The sequence below is a fragment of the Falco biarmicus genome, chromosome 6 (assembly GCF_023638135.1).
Source record: "Falco biarmicus isolate bFalBia1 chromosome 6, bFalBia1.pri, whole genome shotgun sequence".
In the NCBI taxonomy this organism is placed as follows: Eukaryota; Metazoa; Chordata; class Aves; order Falconiformes; family Falconidae; genus Falco; species Falco biarmicus.
Genome location: NC_079293.1, coordinates 56,337,541 through 56,361,836, shown reverse-complemented (window position 1 = coordinate 56,361,836; position 24,296 = coordinate 56,337,541). Strand labels below are relative to the sequence as shown.

At 36.8% G+C, this 24,296-nt stretch overlaps 1 protein-coding gene across 1 annotated transcript in view; it reads left to right on the top strand.

The window, feature by feature from the left end:
• The window catches only part of LAMA2 (laminin subunit alpha 2), a 377,372-nt gene that overhangs the window by 102,413 nt on the left and 250,663 nt on the right, over positions 1-24,296 (top strand). Inside the window, exon 4 of the mRNA XM_056344337.1 lies at positions 15,880-16,122. Within this exon, the coding sequence (XP_056200312.1) occupies positions 15,880-16,122 (243 nt within the window). The remainder of the gene's footprint in view (positions 1-15,879; positions 16,123-24,296) is intronic.

Sequence of the window (24,296 nt, the reverse complement as noted above, 5' to 3'; positions counted from 1 at the left end):
CTATTTCAAATCCTCAAATGGTTTTATTTCACAGTGATGTGGAAGATTATTAGAGTTACCTGTAAAGCAAATTGGCAAATACACAGGAAAACCAGTTGGCAGTTTGAGGTGAGGTGGTCAGACCATCTGTTTTTGATTTCTACACACCTCAGGACACTTTCATTAACAAAATCCCTGCTGTTGTGGGGAACAAGGACATTGGCAATACCCTTGATATTGCTAAGATACTTGTGCCAGGAGCATATTTATGTGGATTTTGATTTCTTTTTTGCTATACACTTTGTGTTTTTCTAAATGGTGCTGGAATATTTTGTGGATGGTAGATGTATGGAACTTGAGTGGACCCAGAGTTAGTTCTGTTCTGGCAGAAAATTCTGGACTAACTAAATAGATCTTAATTGCCTGAGACTGTGGAGGATCAGTGCAGTGTCTGGTTAATCCTTACCAGGCATAAATGTCTGAAGAAAAAGAAAGTAGTTGACACTCAGAGCCTTGTAAGATCTCATAACGTGTACTTCATAGGTGCAAGACCAAAAATAACTGATCAACATATGTACTTGATTTCTTTATAAAACAATTGCAGTTTAACAGTTTTAAGTTCCTTAAGCTTTGATAGTGTCCAGCTCTTTCACCGTGTCTTTTCACCCTGCCTCCTGCCCTCCTTCTGTAGGAAGTGAGAAGGGAGTCCAAAACATTGTATTCTGACACCATGTAGAAATCACTGCAGTCCAGTTCTCCTGAAGCGTATTTCAGTATATTTTAGAACATAAGTTCTTAGACTTACGGACTTTACTATTTGAGTGGCACATATTATACTTTGGTAAGAGACATTTCTGAAACTATATATAAAGCTATAACTGTATAACTGAATAACAAAGTAGGAGAAGAATGCTTGCTTGCTCAGAAGCATTTTGAAAAGCATTTATGAAAAGCAGACAGCAATATTCTGTTAATGCTAAATTAATTATTTTGTAATTCTGTATTGTCCAAATATAATTTGAATCAAGGATTTTGAGCTGGTTTTGAATGATTTCTTTGCTATTTGATTCACTTTAATATCCATGAGCAGAAATACACACAAACACACACACTCATGTGTGCATGGTCACAAACGTATCACATATCCTTAACAAGGATAATGCTAGGAAGAGGAAAAGAATTGCAAAACTGAGTGATTGCTTTTGCTTCCTCTACACAAGACTGAACAGCTAAGTGGCTCTGTGGTAAAAGACAGACATGAGAGAACTAAGAAACAAGATGAATGGGAGAGATTCAGGCTGGGACAGAAAAATAACAGGATAGGACTCAGACTAGTGTTATAAAAGCTCAGTGTGGTAGTCTCTGGAAAGAGCTTAAAAGGGAGGAGAAAAGAAACCAGCTTATCGATACAGGGAAACAGAATCAGCATATGCATGATTGCCACCAAATTAAAAAGAAATATCTTTATGGAGGAAGAGTCCCATGGAAAGTACATCTTCACTCTTTGCTACTATAGGTAGAGCAGCTGCAAATATAAGAAAAAGCATATAAATTTCTGAAAGTAATATTTCACAGCTGAGTTACATATACCACATCCACATTATGGACTGTGATTCATTATTTTGTTACTATGCTTTATAATGCTTGTTTTTTAAAAATTATTTTTACTTCAAAGCTTGAATTTTGGGTTGCACAATGTGTTTATACATCTGCTGCTATGCTGAGAACTACTGTACATAATGTGAAATGTGACCTATAATTTGAACATAAAATTTGGATAAAATTTGAAACCAACTGAGGAAAAAATCTGAATATTGATACTTCAATTTTGCCTGCGTTAGCAAAGAGCGTGTCACAGTGGGAGAGAAGCAGGACAGACATGGGAGAGGAATTGTGTTTATTTGATGCTGAGAACCCAGCTCACTTGTCAGGAAATTTATTTTAGACTAGCTTTATTCTGGTCCATGGTCTGAGTCTCCATTAGCAGCTGAAATGAATGAGGGATGTCTCAGCATGTTCTTCTGGCTTAGTTCTTATCTGAAGGGAATCCAGTTTGTGAGCTCCATGACCTCTTTATGATGTGAACCCAAAGCATGTGAAAATGGGACAGCTGGGAGATTCAACTCAAAAGCATGCTCCTTACCTCAGTTAAGAAGCTAATGTGGATGTACCCTCATAAGCCCTGTGTCTGAAGAGAGTCCAGATTTTATGTTAAGCTTATGAGATGCCACACATACCAAAATGATATTTCCCTATGTCTTAATGTAATATTATTGACCTTTGTTGGGGGAGAAGGGAAGTATGAAAGAGGAGAAACCTCCTGCAAAGAGACCTTGCTGATGGAACCTTGCTTGTCATTTGCTCCTTAGCTTTGCCAGGATGAGTGTGCAGTGTTGAGGGCTGTTTGAAAGAAACATTATTTTCAGCTGTCAGTTCCTTTGATGCACAATATTCACAAGATCCCTTGGGGGAGTACCACTCACTTTCAGAAAGGTTCATCACTGTTACACAGCAGCATGTTTGTTAGCTCAGAGAATGACTTGATGCAAGGGTGGCAAGTACTGTCTCACAGAACCATGTTGAAGATGTTGCCCAGATGTGTGGTCAGACTGAGACAGGTTACCTGTTCATAATATATTCAAATTAAAGAATGTCTGTTTTATGAGCAATTAAATTCTTATTTCCATCCCTATTTCTCTGCCTGCTTTTGGCCTTCTCCCTCTCCCTTCTAGTGTTTGACTGAGGGGGTTACAAGAAGATTGCTATAGGAAGGACTGGCTTGAGTACTTCTATAATTGCAAAAGTAAAGCTGTCCTTTCTGATTAATGATTTCTTTGTGTTTCTAGTACATGAGATATTGCCTGGTCTTTACCATCCCTTCAAAAGCCAGTCTGAAAACACATGTTCTAGGAACTGTGTCTTATTGTAAAATAAGCAGCAGAGACCATGAATTTCTGTCTGTGTCCCTGCCCAACTTATTTTCTTTACAGAAGAAATAACCAGGTTTTAGAAAAGCAGACCATTTAGAAGTTGTTGCATGATTTCTCGATTCTGGAACCATCTCCCTGTTGTCTGGTTTCAAAGAACTACTGGAACCCGTTGTGTGGGTCTTTGTCTATGCAGTCAAACCCCACAATTAGATTCAATTAAATTAATCCTTTAGGGATTGACTGAAGTCAGTCTTACAGCCACAGTGAAATATAAGGTAAATTGGATGGTAAGATATTTCACAACAACATTTAATATTCACAACTTCCTTTAATACAGATTTATGTTTTCTTATTTTCACTAATAATAGTTCACCAAACAATAGCTAATGAATCATAATGTGTTGAGCAACACAGCCATATTAAAATAGCCTTTACATGTTATCTGCACAGTAGTACAGGAATATGTATATCACTAGACAATATTTGGTTTTCAAATTATATTTTCTCTGCTTTGGAATATCAAATACATTTTCTAGTGGGGAAAAAAAAAGTTACAGCTAGCCTTGTGTTGAATAACTTCTGATATCAAATATCAGCTAAAGGAATAAAGATAAGGTTAAAAATGCTGTTTACTTCTGTGCTACAGGAACCAGATCGGGAAAATTAAGTGCCAGTCAGTCTTCATATGTTAAATTTATATATAAGTCCAAACATTTTGCTTAGGTTTTCATTTAATACTTTCTTTTTCTCTTTTACTAACGTTTACGTGCTTCTAATATCTGAGATGCTTTCAAAACAGTTTCTGTAAAGGTGAAGCTTAAAGCATCTCTTCATCCTCAAACCAGGCAGTAATTTAACAAAAATGAGAATAATGCAAACTGAGACTTTTCACCAACAAATGCCAGTCTGTTTTGTCCATCTTCAAAAATGTTTGTCTAAAGAGAGAAATGTGAACAGAAGCAAAGTCTGTTCAGAAGACTCTAGTGCTGCAATTCCATGATTGCTGTTCCTGCCCGGTGCATCCTCCTTCCCAAACTTGCTGCAGGGAGACATTCTTGTCTCCCTTGTTCTAGCACTAGCACTTGTGCTGCCATCCAGCGAACCAGATCAGTACCTTGATACTGGAAACTACATCTTGTCTTGTTTTTCAGGGTTAGGTTTCTGCCAGATCAATTTTTTAATTTGCTTGCTCTGTGAGGTTTTAATGCCAGCATGGGGGAGGGAGCAGGAACATATTTCAGGAGGTGGTGGGGAAAACTGTTCCACCCCTCTCTGGAGCAGCTGGCACTCTTCATTGGCTTCAACTGATTGTAAAATTTTAAAGTATAAAACACTGATCTATGAGCTACAGTCCATGCCTGCAAATAGAGCTGTCACTCTGAATATTTGTTTCTGGTATTTCTTGCACATGAATCTGTTCCGAAGTAATGTAAAAATTTGAGAGTTCAAAGCATTCATTCTCTCTCTCGCAAAAAAAATAAAAAATCATAAGTGCAGTTCTGTGGCTCAGTTCTAAGTGCAGTTCTGTGGCTCAGTTAAGCCACAGCCCAACAAAGATGCAAGTAAACCCATGACAATGAGACAGTGGAACTAATTTTTTTTTTTTAAAGATGATGTATTTCTTCTGTTTTATTAAAGTCTCCAGCTATTTTTTAACGTGTAACTGAATGTTAGCTATAATACTGATGGGTTTTTTTAAAAATGTCTTTTTTTGTTTCCTTCATAGACTTGAATCTGAACATTTTAGTAATTTCCTTCATTTCTTTAGTTTCATGATTTGCTGATAATGCTATAATCGGATATCTGTTGGGTGAAACAAAGCATACTTTATCCTCCTGATATTCTTTTTAACCAAAGCAAAACTACTGGTTTTGAAGTTAGTTTATAATGAAATGATTTGAAAAAAGCAAAAAGCAAAACCAGAAAACAAACAACATATACCAGTGAGGATTTATAGCAAACTTATCTAGAAAACATAATTATTAGTACTTGTGAAAACAAACAGAACTGTAGTAAATATTTTGACAGCACAGTGAACATTTTTAAGAGCTACCTGTTTTGTATGCTATTAGCAAGTACACTTCATTCTATGTGGCTTTCCAGCTGGCTTTCCCTTCATGGGAAGGAGAGAATATGTATGCACTCTGGTTACAGGTGTCATACAGGCCTTGGTTCTTGTCTCAGAAGAAAGTTTTCCACATTGGTATCACTCAGACAAAAGCCTGGAGAAAACCGCGTGACCTTTTTCCTTAGCTAAGGGTTGAGAGTGCACATTGATGGCAGCTGTAACTCCAGCAGAGCCTGCTGCATGCAGCTTTTAGGTGTTCTGACAAACAAGTCTTAGTGAAGTTACTCGAGCTGACTTTCCCATAGCATTAAAAAAGAAAGCTTTTTGTAAGTGGTGCAATATTATGTGGAGGGAGTACTCTTCAATGCATTCTGAAATGCGAAGAAGCCATTATTGTCCTGAAAGATCAGTTGTAATACCCAACCTATAAATTGCTGCTAGCGAGATTTATTTGTGTTAACAATAAATCTTCATAGGAGTATTTAGCCCAGTTTTTTTAATGCTCCCCACTCAATCAGACCATAACTTTATTGTTTTGTGTTTAGTCAGAAAGATTTCTAAGTAAGCAAATCCTTTCAGCTTCAGTTCATAATACATGCTGACAAAGAGTAAAAAAATCATTTAAGAATTACTAGTTTTTCTTTCTGAGGTTACTTACCTTACATTTTCCCTGGATAACTGCAGTAAATACATATACCACTTTGCCTTTTCTAATTTTGGCTTTAACCAAGAGAGCTATTCACCTTTCCATCCTTCAGGCAAATAGTTTCAGGATATAGGTCCTAAATACTCTATTGTAACCTTTGAATCCAGAGTGACACACACGTGTCACAGTGACATGAATGCAAAATTTTCTTCGGATTTTGTACTACTGGCAGTTCTGGTTCTAAAGAAAGTCACAATGCCTAGGAGAATGGTGGCATGACAAGTAATGGGATCATAGGATTCTCAGTCTTTAATAGATTTTGCTCTCCTTGCTGAAGAAATATATTGTCATTGAATAGTTTATGATGAATAAAAAGCTAGCTAGAAAAATGAATTTTGCAGCTGACAGTGGTGGTCATGAAATAATGCTTCTGTTGTGCTAGCCATTTATCACAAAATTATTATTGAAATGTAAGGTCTATACTACAAGATGGGCAACAAGATTCAGTAGTACACATGATGAAAACTGTCGTAACAGAAAGACAGCTGAATATGTGTTGCGATAGGTTATTAATTGACTAATTTGTGTTTTGTAAGGTTTTGTGTGTAAGTTAAGATTTAGGGGAGTAGGAACAACTCCTAATAGCAAGACAGTACCTTGTCATATGAATGTCATGTAGTGCTTTGCAGTATTATGTCAGTATATCAACAATTATTTGATGAAATATGCTTCAGTTTTTGTTTTTAATTGCCTTTAAGCTAGCAGGCTGTACAAGTGTTCAGATAGCAGTATATGGCATGGGGTAAAATGCTGCTACTTTTAATAATGTGTGCAGTAGGTCAGAGCTTGGTCAAGAACATTGAATAAGACTTGCCAAGAGGTTTTCCTCGTCTGTGCAATTTGTTGGTGAATCTGAAACCACTCTAGGAAAAAGTAATAATGGTAGTAAAGTAAATGTTTAAATAGGTCTTGGGGCTGCACAAAATAATCCCTGGTTCTGAACATTGAAGAATGAATACATATGTATACGTTCCTTTCATCAATTTTTTCCCTTTTTCCCTTTATGCTCCATGAAGGCCATCTGCTGCCGATCACATGCTCAGTGGAAGCACTTAGAGACTCATTTATCAATGATGTAGTTTAGACAGTCAGTAGAAACAGTCATTAATGTAGCTCTTTTTTTTTTTTTTTTTTTTTTAATTTGGACTAATGTGGACTAAGTGACTGAAGAAGCTTAGAGAAGGGTATGTATTAGATCTCTCCAGCTACGAAACATGGAAAACCAGACACTTGGTCTGTTCTTAAACAGAACATACAACTTTGTAGTGAAGATAAACCCTTTGCTTGGTTCTGAGTCCTAATGTGTTATGTCTTCTAAGTTTTCATAAGTAAATTCTGATTGTGGAAGGGGACTATGAGATGGAAATATATAAAATTACTCATCTTACAATTAAGCGTTTATATCACGTATATCCCCTGCTATGCCAAACAGCAACATAGCCACATCTAAAGCAGTTCTCAGGATAATTTAAAAAGTATTAAGAACTAAAAACAAAAATGAAAACTGAGCATGCATGCACTTTTTTGATCTGGGAATCAGATTTAGTTTCTCATTTCTTTTCCATTTTCTTCCTTCGTTGTGTATTTTTTTGAAATTTCCAAAGTTCAGTGACATAAGGACAGTTCAGAATCACTCCCAGAATATATTTTTAAGCCTTTTTAATCACTATCTTGTTTAGCTAAAGAAATGAGGGATGGTTCATATGAAGAGAGTGAAGAAAAGAAGCAGATGAGGCTGAAAATATTTTGGAAAAAAGTCTTTATTTTTTTTATTTGAAGATTCAAGTTACTACTTTGTTCATGTTTTCATTGTTCAAGTTGTTCATATTGCACAATATTTCCGACTGATATGGAGAGATTGTGTCATGTTCAGGGAATCGGTATAAATTGGTGTAATGGGTATAAATATGCCTATTTCATATTCACAATGATCTTAACCTCAAAGAGCTCACAATCAAAATCAAATAAAAATCCCAGTTCCTCGAGATGATGCCTCTTATCATACATTATATATGGTGAATAACACGTCCTTTTTTCAGAGAACTCAAAGTAAAAGCTTGGAAGATATCAGCAGGGAAATGTTAAAGGTTTAAAAGTTGATAATGCAGAAGGTACTCTATGCTAACAGTACAACAGTTTCAGATGTTTGTTTGTATTCCTCTCTACAAGGTGGGTAACAGATAGATGTCACCTCACTAAATAACAAACATTTATTTATATACTTTTTAGCACCCTGCAGAAAAGTCAGAAACCATAACATTGAAAAAGATCTTTAATTTCACATTGATAAAATTAGTGTAGCTTGAACTTGCTTTCTGCTGTACAAAAAGGAAATCTGAATAACTTGACAGGATACATCCCAGGGTCCTGAGGTAATTCGCTGATGTAGTTGCTAAGCCACTTTCCATTATATTTGAGAAGTCACGGCACTAAAGCGAAGTCTCCACTGACTTGGGAAAAGGGGGTATCACACCTATTTTTGAAAAGGGCAATAAAGAGGACCCTGGGAACTACCAACCAGCCAGCCTCTAGTACAAGATGTACCTGCTTAACACAGGAGGGTTGGACTAGATCTTCAAAGGTTCCTTCCAGCCCAAACCATTCTATGATTCTATAAGAAAAGTAAGCATTCTCTAGGAAAAGCAGATTCTTTTGTGCTATTCCTGTATCTGACTGGTTTCATCTATTTTAAAATTAATATTCACTTTACGGAATTAAACTATAAATAATTGGTATGAGTCTGTAATAGGTGAGGAGATTGAGAACAGTTTTTAAATGTGTAGGTTCCAAGGTTTGTGCATTGTAAAACTTTTAAATGGAGCCTAAAATAACGGCTATGACAGTTCTTTCCTTCTCAAGGTGGAGGAACAGACAGGTCACTCTTAAAAGGCAGCTGGTGAGATGACGCTGCACGGAAATTGAAATCAGAAAACTTTACTCTGGGTGCTCTCAATGCTACTGGACCCAGGCTGAGCGTGAATTCTTGGATCAAACAAAAAAACAAAGTGGGGAGGGGGAGGGGGGAGTGGAGTTTTTTTGTGTTTTAGCACCAAAACAGAAGAACCACCTTTTCTGTCTTTCTATTGTATAGATTTGAAGAAGAAAGGTTTGAATATTGGCATTTCCATCTATTTTCCTTTCCTCACCATACACTCTCGCCATGGAAAGAAGTGGTTAGCCTTAGGAAATGAAGAAAAAAAGAAATTGCTTTTTGCTATTACTTGAAAGCACTGTCGAAAGAAATTACTAACTGTAGCCCTTGGTTCTGGTGTACACTAGGCCAGTGATGAGCAGCTAAAATGGTCAGCAAAAAGCAGCTATTCTTTTTGAGGCCTTCACAAACAACTTAACAGTGGGTAATGGAGAAAACCAGCTGAGAAAATTACAAAGAACAAAGCTGACATTGCCAGAAACTTTGCATGTACTGGCTCCCTCCATTTGCCTTAATGTATCTTAGTCAGCAGCTGGACAACCTGAGAGCTTTACAGTTTGACATTTTATAAAGTGCACTCTTTTAATAGACTTAGCCTTTTTTTTTTTTTTTTTTAAATGACACAAGTTATAATCATCTTTTACTTGCAAATTGAGCAAAAGTTGAGAGGTATTAATAAAGGATCTATTTTTCTCAAGGAGAAGAATATGTTCTTAAGTGAACCTGAGCGCCTCTAGCAGTTATATACAGGGAGGAGGAAAGCTGAGCTTGCTCTCAGTTGAGGTATTTTTAAATTTTTTACAAATTCATCATCTGCAGATATTAACTGGGTGTGACCAAGAATTTTACATGAGTGAATTTTTGTCTAATTAGAAAAGGCAGAAATTTCTAACTGAAACTTGGCTTGATTTGGAGACACACACCTTAGAACTTTTCAAGGTTTTCTATGGTAAAAATCTTACTGTTTTCCCCACAGAGTTCTGTGGACATCTTCTTTTGCGTGGCGTTTGTATCTACAGTTTTTCTGGGACAGATAATGCCCTGCTAGCTAGTAACCAAAATTGTTTGCAACACTGTGGAAAAAACCCCACTATGCTGGAATCAAGCGTGTGCATCTTTCAGCCCAAATTCCCCATCTGGTAGCAGCGTTTCAGTTGGAAGCAGCTCAGATGAACAGGAGAGACATTGTCATTAGAAGGCAAACTGCAGCATGGTGGGAAGCTGTTCAGCTCTCTAAACTGATAAACTGATATTAGCTGAATCCTGCTAAATGGTGGTGGTGGTGGGGTGTTGGTTGTTTTTTGTTGCTTTTTTTTCCCCCCATGCCAACATTTTCAATTACGAAATTTCTAACTGTGAGCTGAATGTTTGAAACCATGGCCACTGTCTCCCAGGACAGTGATAGAAAAAGATACGTGCTACTTGGTCGTTTGAGGAATCTGGAGAGCCACTTCATTTCTAAATTAGGCTTTTTCTCTGAGTTGGATGTGAGACTAAAATGAGAATGTTAGTTGTTCTTAAATAGCCAATTGTTCGAAAATTCTTGAATCAAAACAGTCAACTGTCTTTCATATAGGCACAAACAATAATCCATAAGAATACATGTGAATTGAAATATGACTGACCACAGAGAATCATAAGCAATTGCTATCAGCCCTTGAAAACATGAGGAGCTGTTTCTCAAACCCACAAAACCTCAGCTTTAGCTCATTAGCAAAAGTAGTTTGATTTGGGCTGTTTCATGTCATAAGCCTGTAGAAGAGGCTATTCCAAAACAAAAAGTAGTGCCAATGTGATATTTGAGATGCTTGATAGCCTGCATATATAACAACTATTTTTATACATGAGTGTAAAGATAGAAGTTAATGATCAAGCAACACTGTTTTGCATTCAGAGTTTGTATAGATCTGTAATTCCTGATGGTCATCCCAGGTGTTAGAAGTTACTGAATCTGGTAGCCTGATGGAGGCAAGGCTGCTGTGGCTCTGTCTTCATGTTCAGACGGTAGCAAAGCAGAGCTCATGTTTCTGAGAGAGTGAAGCACACACAGGGAGCAGCATAAATAGATCACAGTGCCCTGTCAGCACCCACATGAACGCAAACCAGCACAGGCTGCCTCACCCTGTTCTTCCTTTTCAGCTGATGAGGATTAAAGTCTTCTAGGGGCATCTATGGATGCATACACACAAGCAACACTTCAGTAGCTGGCCCTAGATGATGTATCCACTAGCTGGCCCCAGATTTCACTGGTGTCACTGGTTGCTGGCACCCAAACAAAAGAGCCTTGGAGATTTGCAGCCCTACTCTAATTGCTGGTGCTGAGACCTCTTCTACTTTCTGGCTAGTTGAGCTTGAAGTTAACTCTTGATCACACATACTACCCACTCAAAAGTGGGAGCACACCTAAATGGAAGATACTTAGGATTTAATGAGAAAATGGGACACACTTCAGTGATTGAGGTCAGGACAAACATGCCGACCAGCTAGGTATTTACAGTTAACTTGTTCCTTTTCTTTTCTTTTTCCTTATGCTTGTTCCTCCCTGATCCACCTTGATCCCTCCCTTTCCCCGCCTTTATCCCCAAAATGTTTCATAGTAAGTCTCATTAATTTACAGAATCCCCTTAACCCATCCCATAATAAATTTCACACTGTCTAAAAATGTTCTTTCCCCTGCTTCTCTTAATGAGTTGCACCCCCCTGTAGCCAATAACACCCATTAGCCCAAAGGCCATTCTGAGACAGCTCTCAGTTGACTCATCTGAATGGATTTCACATTGGGACAGGGGGTGTTTGCAGTGCTTTGCTGTCCCTAACAACACTTTTAAATGACTGGTTAAATGAATGTATGGGATGTTTAAAGCCACAAGTTTTAACAGTATTTTCACCCTGGCCCAGCTTCTGCATTCTCAATAAAAGAATACCATGTCTACGTGACCACTGAACTGGAATAATAATCAATGTAATATAATTACGGTAAATAAGCAGATACACAGTTTACACCAGATTGCTGATGGAAGCCTCTATTAGAGCTGTTAACATTCTTCTGTTGAGAAAATGAAATGGAAATACTTCTGTAGAATTGTGTAGTACTGTATTTTTTCTCTGATGATATTCTGGCTTACATGAACAGTTTCTAACTGAAGGATTTATTTTTTAAATAGAAGTGCAGGTGGGAGTCAGGCACAGTGAGATTTCCTGCTTCACTAGCTAACCCTGTGCAGATTAATGATTCACTTCAGCTCTATCTGAATAATATTAGTGTAGCAAATTATCCTGTATACTAGGACGCACTTTTCTATGTCTTAGGAGGCATTCATAAGAAGATACAGTACTATAACTTATGAAACTGTTCCTCACAATATGTGCTTTGCAGATCTCACTGCTGAGACTATTACCAGTGAAAATGAGACCCAAGACTCATTTTGTTTCTCATCTTGAGGATTATGTTGTCTGTAATTTGGGAAAGGCTTAAAGGACTATTTAGACTATTTCCCTCCCACTCCCATAATTACACTGTGGTCATATGAGCAGAGCAAGTAGAAAAAAGCACCAGCTGCACTTCGGCAGCTGTGTTAATGATCTATTACATGCTACTAGGCAGCTTGGTATTGCTCTGTTTTCACATTTGTATCAGCAAGCTCTGTTTCTGCAGGTTACGTTCTGTTTGACTTGTACAAAACCAGATGTGCTCGAAGATTGTACAATTATTACATCGGATGACATGTGTCATCTTATTGATGCTAGTTGAAAAGTAAACGAGGCATGCTCTATCAATTTTACCCTATGGAAATAGAAGCTCAGTGTTACAGTTTCCAAGTAGGCTTCAGAAAGCTAAGCAGGTTCGCTTTTTTTGATTGTAGAAACAAATACAGCAAAACTCATGATACTTGAGACTGCATTGGTAGTAGTATTCTCATGCCACTACGCTCCTTTTGGTTGTATTGTAGTAACCAGAACACTATTTGCTAAGGAACTGCACAGTAAAAGAAAGGTTCCTCTTGTATCTGGAGAAAGACAATTTGCCAGTTGGTTGGAAAGTCAGTGTTGCTTCCATGACATTGACTTGCTTTGAGAATCGTCATACAGCTGCCATTAATTTTAGCCTGGTTTTTGTGCACTGGCTTCTATTGTGAAATTGCCTAGAAAGCAGATTAAAGCATGGAATACACTGTTGTCTGTGTCACAGCTGTGACTATTGTAGCTTTCTAAGCTGGGACAACCGTCTTCCTAATTCATGCTAAAGCTCTAAAAGTCTACCTGTATTCCAAATAAAAGGTGTTTCTAAGAAGCACGGGTAACATCTGTACTTTCTTCAACCTAGCCTTAGTGAGAAAAATGAGGAATAATATCAGCCAGGTCATGTTTTTGATGCATGTGCTTGCTCATCTTCTCTTGACTGCAATTAGCATTAACAGTCTAACAACATTTGAAAATTCTGGTCTTCAGTTCCAGCTCTGTTTCTCTGCCCAGGAAATAATTTTGTTTTATACAAAACAGTCTTTCAGTTCCTCATGAATAGAGACTTGAAAGAGAAAAGAAAATGTTTCACATGTCAGTGGGCTGCAGATTGCTTAGCGCTGTTGTAGAAGCCGCTAAAGGAACTCTCAGAGGCTGGGACAGTAGTAGTCTGGATCAGCCCGATCACTAATTCTGTAGTGGTAAAAAACAGCTCTTCATGTGTACTCTTTAATTTATGTTAACAAGCATTTTTCCTTGTCAAGTTTAAATTAAGAGTCCACCCCGCTATAACTATGACTTGAAATACGCTGTTTCCTCTCCACTGCTTTTTTAATAAAATTTTGTTGCAGTTTCATTTGCAAAGTATGCTAAAAATAATTAAAGCCAAAGGTGTATAATAAATAGAAGTCAAACAGTATGCTATCCCGGAAGGTAAGAAATGAGACTTCAAACAAATCTTCAGCAGAATGTGCAGGAAACGTTACTGAAATAGGGCTCTAATTTGAAAAGTCACTAGAAAGTTTCACTCTCCCACACAGCCTAGTATTTCAAAGCAAGCAAACAAAAAGCCACTTCTGTTGATTATGCCCCTTGGCTCCACAAAGCCAATGCATCCAAGATGTTTGCAGAGCTGAATGGTTTTTTGGCAGTGTTTAACACTGAATCTTCTGTGAAGTTTTGAAGATTTTAGGACTTCCACAAAGGAAACTATGTATGCACGCCTAAGATTATGAATTTGTTGTCAGCTATGTTCTAAAGCACAGATCTTCCACAGTAGAAGCCCTAGTAATATGTATAACCTTAGCTGTTAACCATTCAACGTACAAGGAATAGTCTTAATATGAGAACTGGGGTAAAACACTTATTTGATTTTTTTTTTTTTTTAAGTATTTGGAAGTAGTCTAGAATGAAGTCTCTATTCTGGACAGCTGGAGCTGAAAGTTTATGTGGCTTGACAAGATTATGCTGGTGTAAAAATTATATGTTGGATTCTTTATTCATGCAAAGGACAATGTACAAAATAACCCTTGATAAGCTAGTTCCTTTAAAATATAGCTGTTGCTCATTACCTCCCTCAGAAAATAATAAATAATTAAACACTTCAGCTATTTTCTTTCATTTCAAAGAGCATAAGTGGGAGAGAACAGTTTGGAGAGGTATGTTAATGTTGTGTTTTTCTCTGTTTATTGTAAACAGTATTGGTGACACTGATCTAGTACAGTTACAGCTATAGTTACTTGTGACCACAATGGAATATATTTGTGAATGTGTTTAAGAGGGGAAAGGGCATTTTGTGAAACAGGACAGATTGTTGTATGATTCCTGTTGAAACAATGGAATGAAACACATTTTTCTCCTTGTCTCTGGAGATTTTCTTTTATACTATTGAAGAAAAACATTGATAACTTAAGGTAATCCTCTATGAATGCAGTTACACACGTGTTTTTCAGGTCGCAATAAACACAGCCTCACCCACTTCTTATTCCCACTGAAAAACTTCCGTTGTTAGTGATTTGACTTCCTGACTGAAGCTGTTGTGGATCTTACCACGTTCTCAGCATCTACACAGAAGGCGGGAATGATAATTGGAGATAAACATTTTTTTTTTCCTACTGTCATCAAATGCACTGTAGTATTTGCTGTACTCTGCCACTTAATATAGTTTCTATTTTATAATACCGGTGTATAATAGTATTTTATAATACTATTAAAAAAGCAGTTTGACTCTTGTTACTCTTTCTTTCATCAAATACAGTAGGATCTTCTTTCACCAGCGTTACTGATTGTCTAGGTATTCACAACAGATTTTGTATGGACTGAGTCTGAATCATGCAGCTTCTTTACAATGACTGTCCAGTATAGAAAGCATTAAGTGTTAAATCAACACTATACTGCTGTCCATGATACCCTCTGGCATCCTCATGTGCAGACTCACAGCACTGCATCTTAAAAATATTAATTTGGTATATGTGCTGCTTTTGTAATGGAAATAGCTTTCCTTTTCTTTCCTTAGCTTCATTTCTACGTTTGTGCATCTAGACATTACTAGGTTAAAAAAACCACACCAAACCAAAACTGCATCACTAATGTCATTCTGCAATTGCAAATGCATTGTTTGTGGCTTGCATTCCAGCAAGCTTGTAAACAGGAATAAGCCTTGATAAATCAATTGAATAGGCAGGTGAAATGGACCATAATGAACATTGATTACATGCTTACATTCTGTTTACAGTGATATTGGATGTGTCTCTGTCCTGTAAAGCTTATTTATGGCCAGAGTGCCAAGTCATATGATTGAAACTAGAATGTTTTATGGAATAATTTCAGCATGATGTGATTAGCTTTTAATACTTTAAACCTATGGCTTCTTTCTTAACAGCAATAACATTCTTACAGTTCGGCAACTCCTAAACATTGCAGATAGTGTATGTCTATAAATACACATACAGAAACAAACCCACTTCTAGAAACTGAAAATACTTGAAAACAAACTTTGCAAACGTTTGGCTGAAACTGCAGTTTAGCAATTACCTACTAAGTTAGGTGGCATTTAGAGTGCTTTTTAATTCTGTTTTCAAAGTCTCCATTGGCCTAACGCAACTCATTTGTTTTCTGAAATGTTAATGGAGAATTTATTTCTGTACTTAGAGTTTCGATGGAATCCGAGGTCATATTTCGTATTTTTGGTCAGGAAATTCAACATTGTCATATTTACTGTTCTTAATTTGGTAATTATTAAGAAAACAGAGTGAATTTATAATTATCTGTTTACATATATTTTAACAATTTGTCGGTTTTCCAGGTTTTCCAGATTGCGTATGTTATTGTGAAAGCAGCTAACTCACCTCGACCTGGAAATTGGATATTAGAGCGTTCGCTGGATGGTGTCGACTATCAACCATGGCAGTATTACGCTATCACAGATAGTGAGTGCCTGACACGCTACAACATTCATCCCCGTCCTGGAACTCCATCCTATATAAAAGATGATGAAGTCATATGCACTTCTTATTATTCCAAAATACATCCTCTGGAGAATGGAGAGGTAAGATCAGATGTTATTACATGCACCATTACCTGACAGAAAAAAAACCACCCTTTGCTTAATTGGCAAATATCTGCCTTGAGCAGACAGAGTGTTTTGGTATGCTTGAAAACTGGGGAGAGGTAGTCTATTTGCAATTTAAAAACCTCATCTTACTTGGTCCTATATAAATGCATACAAGGTACACTCTAATAAGCATATTCTGCAGAGTAAACCAAGAAATAAAAGAGTTATTAGGTGGAAGTAGGCACTAGTACTTTCAGACAACTTTAAGTGCTTGAAATATGTTCCCATGTCATTTACAAAGGTGAGAATACTGAGAAAAATCATGAACCCAGTGAAGTCATTAAAGACTGAGTTGTATTTTCAGTCCCTGTGTATAAGCTATTATGTTAAATGTTAATGATTTTACTTAGAGTTTAATTTATTGCATATAAGAGCTTGTAACTGACCACCTGCCCCTGCATATACCTATTCATTCTTGTCCTGTCAGAGGCCTGTGCTATTTCAGTGTGAGTCCAGGCACATGAATCACAGACCAGTCATTTGTTTTAACTGTGAGGGCGTAGAAAAGATGTGGTGGAGGACAGAATGAGGATCTGTGATTGAAAGAACAAGGTAAATGTGACAACTGTAGCTGAAAATACAGTGTTTTCGGCCTCTTACAATGGAGAAAGGGAAAGCCGTGTGTACTAAATTCCAACTGTATATTTTTTTCACATTTTTTTCCGATGCTTGCTTTGCACACGGCTTGGTAAATCAAGGAAGTAACATGACCTGAATGCGAAGATCTGAAGTGTTTATTTATTTACAGATTCTTTGATGTCTAATGATATTCTGAGAAATTTTAGCTTCAATATTGATCCTTCCATTAATTTTTTCTGTTCCACTTTTTAATGGCTTATCTGCATATGAAGAGGTACACACTTACTCTCTTTTGTTCCTCTGCATGCAAAATAACATTCACATACAAAATTGCTAATACAATTATTTTTGAGTACTGGATATATATATATGTATAGTTTGTTTATATTTACAGGAAATTTCCAATGCCAGTTGCAAAAATAGAGAAATACAGCTTTCAGTGAAAATATCCTGCTGATATCCTTTAAAAAGGTGTAAGCTTTCTAAAGGAGTCTCACATGAGTTACCAGATACAAAATTGGTTGCACATCTAGGAAAAGTCATCACAAATACTTTGTGCTTGTAGTTGTATCATTTGCACTGGCATCATTTGAATGGGTATTAGTTCTTGTAAAATCTAGCAGGAGCAGATAAAGTGATATTAAGAGAAATGGTTCATATATGTTTTCAAAACATTTCCAACTGGGTGCTTTTTAAGTGGTGAACAGAACAGGAGTTAGCAGTTTTCCACTTGCGAAGAAATTTTCTACAGGGAGAACATGTCTGCACTGAAGATACAACGCCAAAGTAATTATTCCAATATTTAATTTAATTTACATGGTTCAATTTCTTTATCTAATTCTCTTCTGGTATTGATTCCAGTAGTCTGCTGTCCTCTTGGTTAAACCAGTGCATCCTTGTATTCTTCATTGGCTGAGTTTAATAGCAAAGGGCTTTTATTCAGCATGCTGGTATATATCCGTGGCTGAAACATTGGCTTAAGGCCTGCTGAATTGAGTGGAACTTAATTCTGATCTTAAGTGTGCAATTAATAATTTTTAACTTGGCCTGATGTGCTGTAATTGGTGCTCTGTCCTGAACCTAGTAAATGACCATCATCTGATAAAGTTTCTTTAAACAGGAAATAGATTTTGAAGGGAGGAATGCATCTGTTCCAGTCCACTTGGAACAGGGGAATTGTTAGATCAGGCATACTTTGTGAAAGGCCTATGATTTAAGCCACCCTATATTAATCTTACCTCACACAGGTAGTTATTAATCCGAGATATGGCCCTAATAGAGAGAGAACATCTTGAAGTGAAAAGCCAAAAGCTTAACTTTTATAGTGGCTGGAAGAGTATCATTCCACATTAATTAATCAGCTTACATTTTTAGCAATATTCTTTTCATAAGTAAAACACTAGTTTCATCTGTCTGAGCAGCTGTAGACTGCATTACAAAATATGTAGCATTAACACAGAACTAACCCAGGTTAATTCTTTTTCATATTTAATCAAACACATAACATGAAAAATAATACAATTTATACCAATGTCAGATTTACTCGTAATTGTTTTGTAGGCGGTATTTGCCTGGTTCCTGGTCTTTCAGTGGAACTACATCTGCATATAATTTATTTTTGTTCCAGGGTAGGACTTTTGTTTTATGTGTCAGATATTACAGACATTTCGTAAGACTGACAGAGTTAAGAAATGTACATGACATAGCTTTCTTTTGCTGGAAAACCCATGAGCTGTTTAGACACACCATTCTGCTGTACCTCAGGAAACCTGATGAAGTATAGAAGGAGCATAGGTTGGCAAGCCAGTGCCAAAGTCAAATCTACACCTACAGTAGTGTCACAAGTTAAAATCTGTCATCCTCAAAAAAGCAGAATATGTTCTTTTGATGTATACTTTCAACAAACATTTTAGTCAATGGTTTGATTGATTAGAGTATATCCAGAAATGTTAATTCTAGGCAAAATACTTTTGGCATTTCATAGTGTCAGTACCTGCAGCAGTAATATTCCTGTGGCTAATCACAGAATTAAACCCAACAAGAACTGGAACGACAACAGCAAAAAGACAAAAACCAAACAAAATCCCCATGTGATTTATCTTCAGGTCAGTGTAACTTGCCCAAGTTTAAGTTTTTGTAGTCAAATGTGAATAAACAATCTGTAGACCAAGATTTATTTGCATAAAATAATTTTATTGAATGTTTTAATGCATTAATGGAAAATGTATAATGATAGCTTCTGAATGAACAAAACTGAGAAATTCTCAAATAAGGAAATTTCTCTAGAAGTGTAGACTTGAATGCAGAAAGATTGTTAGCATTCCAGTTTCTATACTAAGATCAGTGATACTTGAAGAAATCATAGGGAGAACAGTGTCTCTATATCACACTGGCAGAGGACTTTTAGCATTTACATTTCTGATAACACCATCAATACATGTAAATGCCAAAGTTTCTCAAAATAGCATTTGAAAATTAAAAAGCAAGTTCCATTGTCTCAGTGTCCCCAAGACAGGAAAAGAACAAAAAGAAATGAAGAGATCAGTTGTATTAATGACTTACTAACTTTTACTGAATTGATGTTTCTTGCTTTAATTAGATTAAGTAAATTTTTGGGCTCTAACTGAGAAAGAGTTGTTTAAGGGTTAATAACTGGCCGGATGAGACTGCTATTTTTGGATAAAGAAGAATGCCAATTTTGTGACATTGTTGTCTTTATTTAAACACCATATCAGAATGGTATTTCTTTTTTTCTTTATTTCCTTAGATGTTCATTAGGTTGAGAACTAAAAATTAGTAGGTTACCTTAGTGATACTTTGCTTCATTTCCCTGACACAGGAGCCTCTGATGTTTGCATCTAATTTGTACCTGTTTTTATTGGAGTCTTCCTTCTGAGAGACTACAGTTTGTGTCACACCTTTTTTACCTCAATGACTAGGTAGATACAAAGATCTGGACATTAACTTTCAATATCGTAATTTATTTTTTTTTGTGAGATGTATGAAGATATGTTTTATGAAATGTTTGTTTGAACTAATATGTATAGTATTTGTATTTGGATATGTAGGAATCTTCCCTCTTGCTTGCAGTTTCAAAGCTGGATCCTTGGAAGACTTCAGGTGCACCAGTTGATCACTCTAACATGTTAGGAAAATTTATATCTTTTATTAGACAATGACACATTTTACCTGAACTGTAGGTTGACAGGAAAAAAAATGTAGGAGGTTACACTTAGAAAAAGCATTCTTCAAACATACATAGATTCAGAGTATTTTGAATAGGCTAGGAACAAATATTTAGGTAAAAAATCATTGGTTTGTTCTTTTTTTAATATAAAGTAATTCTTTGTGCAAGCAGAGATTGAAAGTCAAATCCAATGAAGACAGTGGGAAGAAAGGTTTTAATTGATCTCATGGGAAAACAGTTGATTCTTACCTACTAAGAAGTCAAGAGGAAAAAACTCTCCTATTCTGGGAAACAGTGAGTTTCTCTACAATGAAGCTTTCTGAAAGTATAAAAACCAAGAGGAAGAGTATGACTTTATATTCCCACATTATTAAATCTTAACTGGAATAGCCAATGGACTCCCTGGTCCCTATTAGTGTCATCACATAAAGATCTAACAGAAAATTGTTTTTCAATAATTATAGTCATTACTGTTGTGTGGAAGGTATGTAACCTACAAGGAGAAGAAATCCCTCCCTCTTTGTGGGCAGAATCTGTCTTCAGAGGATGCTGCCTCAAAGGATATTCTTGCAGTTGAGTTTAGGTTACACAGAAGTTACAAATGATGAGCCTTATTTGTCAGTTTGGTAGGCAGATTTAATATAAAAAGGAGGGATTAAGAACGGAGAAGTTGAAGTGGCTGTAGATGAGGAATACTTTTCCTTTGAAAGGATTTGTGTGTGTAAGTGTGTGTGTGTATAGCTAATGGAAAAATCTCTTGGCAGGACACAGAAGTAACACTGGTCTCTTTTTCAATCCCCGTTGCCCTTTGTCAGAATTATCAGATGCTCTCCTGAAGTTCTTGCTCAGGGTAATATTGCTAACTTCCTAGTTATGTAGTCTGCACTTGCTCTTAACCTTGTAGAGACTAGATGAACAAGTCAACAATGTTGAAACCCTTCCTTGGTGTTTTTGACTCCTACCCAAGACAGAGGTAGGTTAGAGTTCTGTCTTATACTGTCTGGCTTTTTCTTCAGGAAAACATTCACCATGCTTTTTTTCTAGACAGGGCAGAAGGGAGTTGAAAATAGTAGCAATGTCAGTACTGATGGAGCGTTTGGAGTGGGGTGGGGGGCAGTAGGGGAGATGAGTTGAATGTTATTTTAACTCCAGTCGGTAATGAAAGCTTTTACATTTATAACGGGGTTTTTTTTTGTATCTCATGCCTCCCTATCACCAGATACACTTGTGCAATTGTGAGCTTTCTGGTTTTCCATCACATGACTTGTTTTGGTTTATTTCATATTTCATGGAAGAATGAAACTGAGATGTAGATTAGCTGTATCAGGATGCTGTGAACATCACTCCTCACTAATTGCTGCAATACTCATTTGGTATCATGAAAAGATATCCATAAATGTATCTCTGCTACAAATTGTGACTGATGAAGAAAATCATATGTTTGTGATTGTCCTAACAAGGCAATGGAGAGGTGAAATTTCAGATTCAGTAAATATTTCCTGTTACTGAATAAGAGAAACACTCTCTGATCCTGTTGTGTGAGATGTTTTTCAAATGCTTTTTTCAGTTGCTAAGAATGATCTACCTTGACATTTAGAGATCAAAAATTTGAAAGGTATTAGCCCTATATTTGAAGGAAAGTAACATGATTCTAGAAATGAGAATGCCACCTAATTGCAGTATGTCAAGTGTACCAAATTTCCAAAATGGTTGTGTAGATGCTCCAGATCAAACACAGCCCTGACTATTGCTTGTTTCTTTACAGCGAGCAGCATTTGTGAAGCAGTCAATGGGACTATCAGATAGTTCATATAACTATGATGATAATAACTATCAGACTATTTTTAAGGAGGTAAAATAGTTGCACATCTGTTACTTACACATTTTTGACTAGCACAGCCCAAATGGACCTTTTAAACGACTAATCATTGTTAAAGCACTGGGTCATTTGATTCAACAATGTCAGCCTACTTTCAGTATTACATTTACTATGTAGACTTAAGCAAATTAAAAAAAAAAAGTTATACCCACAGAGGAATATGCAGTATTTTTGTAATTTTGTTTTTAATAAGTAAAGCAGTACATGAAAATGGATTTTAAAACAGCTTAGATATTAGAGCTCTATTTTATATCCAGCACATTTTCAGCTCATGGGATTTCCTTATCCTGATGTATTTTGCACCTTTCATACTGTTGGTGTATCCATACTGCAAATGCTTTTCGATACTTAGCTCAGACCCCTCTGGAGTTCTTACATTCCTAACATCCTTTGGCAGTTAGTTCCATTTATCTGGTACCTGTTGTAACAAGAACCACCTCCTTTTACTTCATTTCAAACTTGGCTACCACTGGTTTCATTTGATGAACTGCAGTTCTTGTACTGGCAGATTTGCTGAGGGGTCAATCTGTATCCACTTCCCTCTATAAATTTCTGACATATTTTTACTTGTCACCTATTTTCCAGTCTGAAGAGTCTTGCCCTATTCTGTTGTTTTTTTACACAGAAGATGCTCGTTCATTTCATCATCTTCTTGACCTTCTCTCAACTTTTTCCATTAATGATATGCTCATTTGAAGATGAGGTGACAATGGTATTCAAGGTGTGGGTGAACCATGGATTTATAGTGGTCTAACTATGTTTTCTACTTGTCATTTCTGAAAAGCTTGGTTCCAACATGCTATTTTGGATTGCTGCTGAGCATTGTTGCTTATTGAAGTCTAATGTTTTCTCTAGGAAAAAAATAATAAATGCATCACTTAAAAATACTAGTAGCTTACCCCTAAATTCTGTATCGCTTCTGCCTTACTGGCTTCCTTTCCAGCTTCAGGTGTTAAAATTCCCTCTTAGTTTCCTTTCTCTTGCTGATCTTTTAATCCTTTTTCACCTTTATGATGCCTACCTACCAGATCATATATATTCCTCTCTAATTTTTTTATTTAGAGTAATTTTTGCTTCAAATTTACTTCTTCACTATATATAATTCTAAGAGGTTCACTTTTCTCACCTTTCCTACAATTCTTAAAGGACTGCAATATCAAAGCAGTGAATGAAGTGCAGATATTTGAATAGATAGAAAGACATGAGTATTTTGTGCTGAATAAACCACTTGAATGGACCATATTATACCTCACATGTCTGTATAAATATCATTAGTGTGATTCTACTGCCAGAGTGATGCCAGGTATTAAATAGAACTTCTGTATCTTGTCTCTATTCTGAAAGCATATGGTGTTCATGTAGTATTTGTGCAGGCCTTTATGAGAGTTTGTTACAACTTCCACAGCATGAAACCTTGATCCTGTTGTGTTGAAGAATTCAGCCCAGAGAAAGGTCATGTCTTTACAGTGGGAGGGATGTACTTGCAGATCATCTTAGCAAATTTCCAGTGGGGGAATTTCAGACATTGATTGCTGAGCAAGTGAGAATACTAGGCAGTAGATTCAATCAGTGCGGCCTCACCTTGAGTACTCTGTGCAGGTCTGGGCCCCACAATTTAAGATGGACGTGAAGGTCCTTGAATGCAGGCAGAGGAAGGCAGCAAAGTCGGTGACAGGGCTGGAAGGAATGTCCTAGGAGGAGCAGCTAAAAACTCTGGGCTTGTCTGCTTTGGAGAGAAGGAGGCTGAGGGGCAACCTCATTGCTCTCTGCAGCTTTCTGAGCAGGAGATGTGGAGAGGGAGATGCTGATCTCTTCTCCCTGGCATCCAGTGATAGGATGCTTGGGAATGGCTCAACAATGCACCAGGGAAGGTTTAGACTGGACATTAGGAAGAATTTCTTTACTGGGAGGGTGGTCAAACACTGGAATGGGCTTCCTAAAGAGATGGACAGTGCCCCAAGCCTGTCAGTGTTTAAAGAATCACTTGGACAATGTCCTTAATAACATGCTTTAACTTTTGGTCAGCCCTGAAGCAGTCAAGCAGTTGAACTAGATGTTTGTTGTAGGTCCCTTCCAACTGAAACAGTCTATTCTAATTGAGCTTTCTCATTTCTTTTTCTTTTTTTTAAACACATATCTAGTGTTAAATGAAAAGTACTTGGCAATATTTTCAGAAAGATATTAACACTAATACACCATGCTTATGAAGTTTTTCTGAGATGACTACCTGTTGATCATTAGTATTATTTCCATGTTCACAAAAGTGAAAATTGGAGACTGAAAGACTTTGACAAGAGCTGTCTGTGTGAACAACGGAGCCTAAGGTTCTCTGAGTCCCGATGCTAGCCTTTAACAAGAAAATTCTTCCTGACTACTATATGGCTATAGCCAGCACTAAGGCTGAAGCAGAGGACTGACAGGGAGGGGAGTTATGGTGGGAATTAAGTAACCTGTCTGATTCCT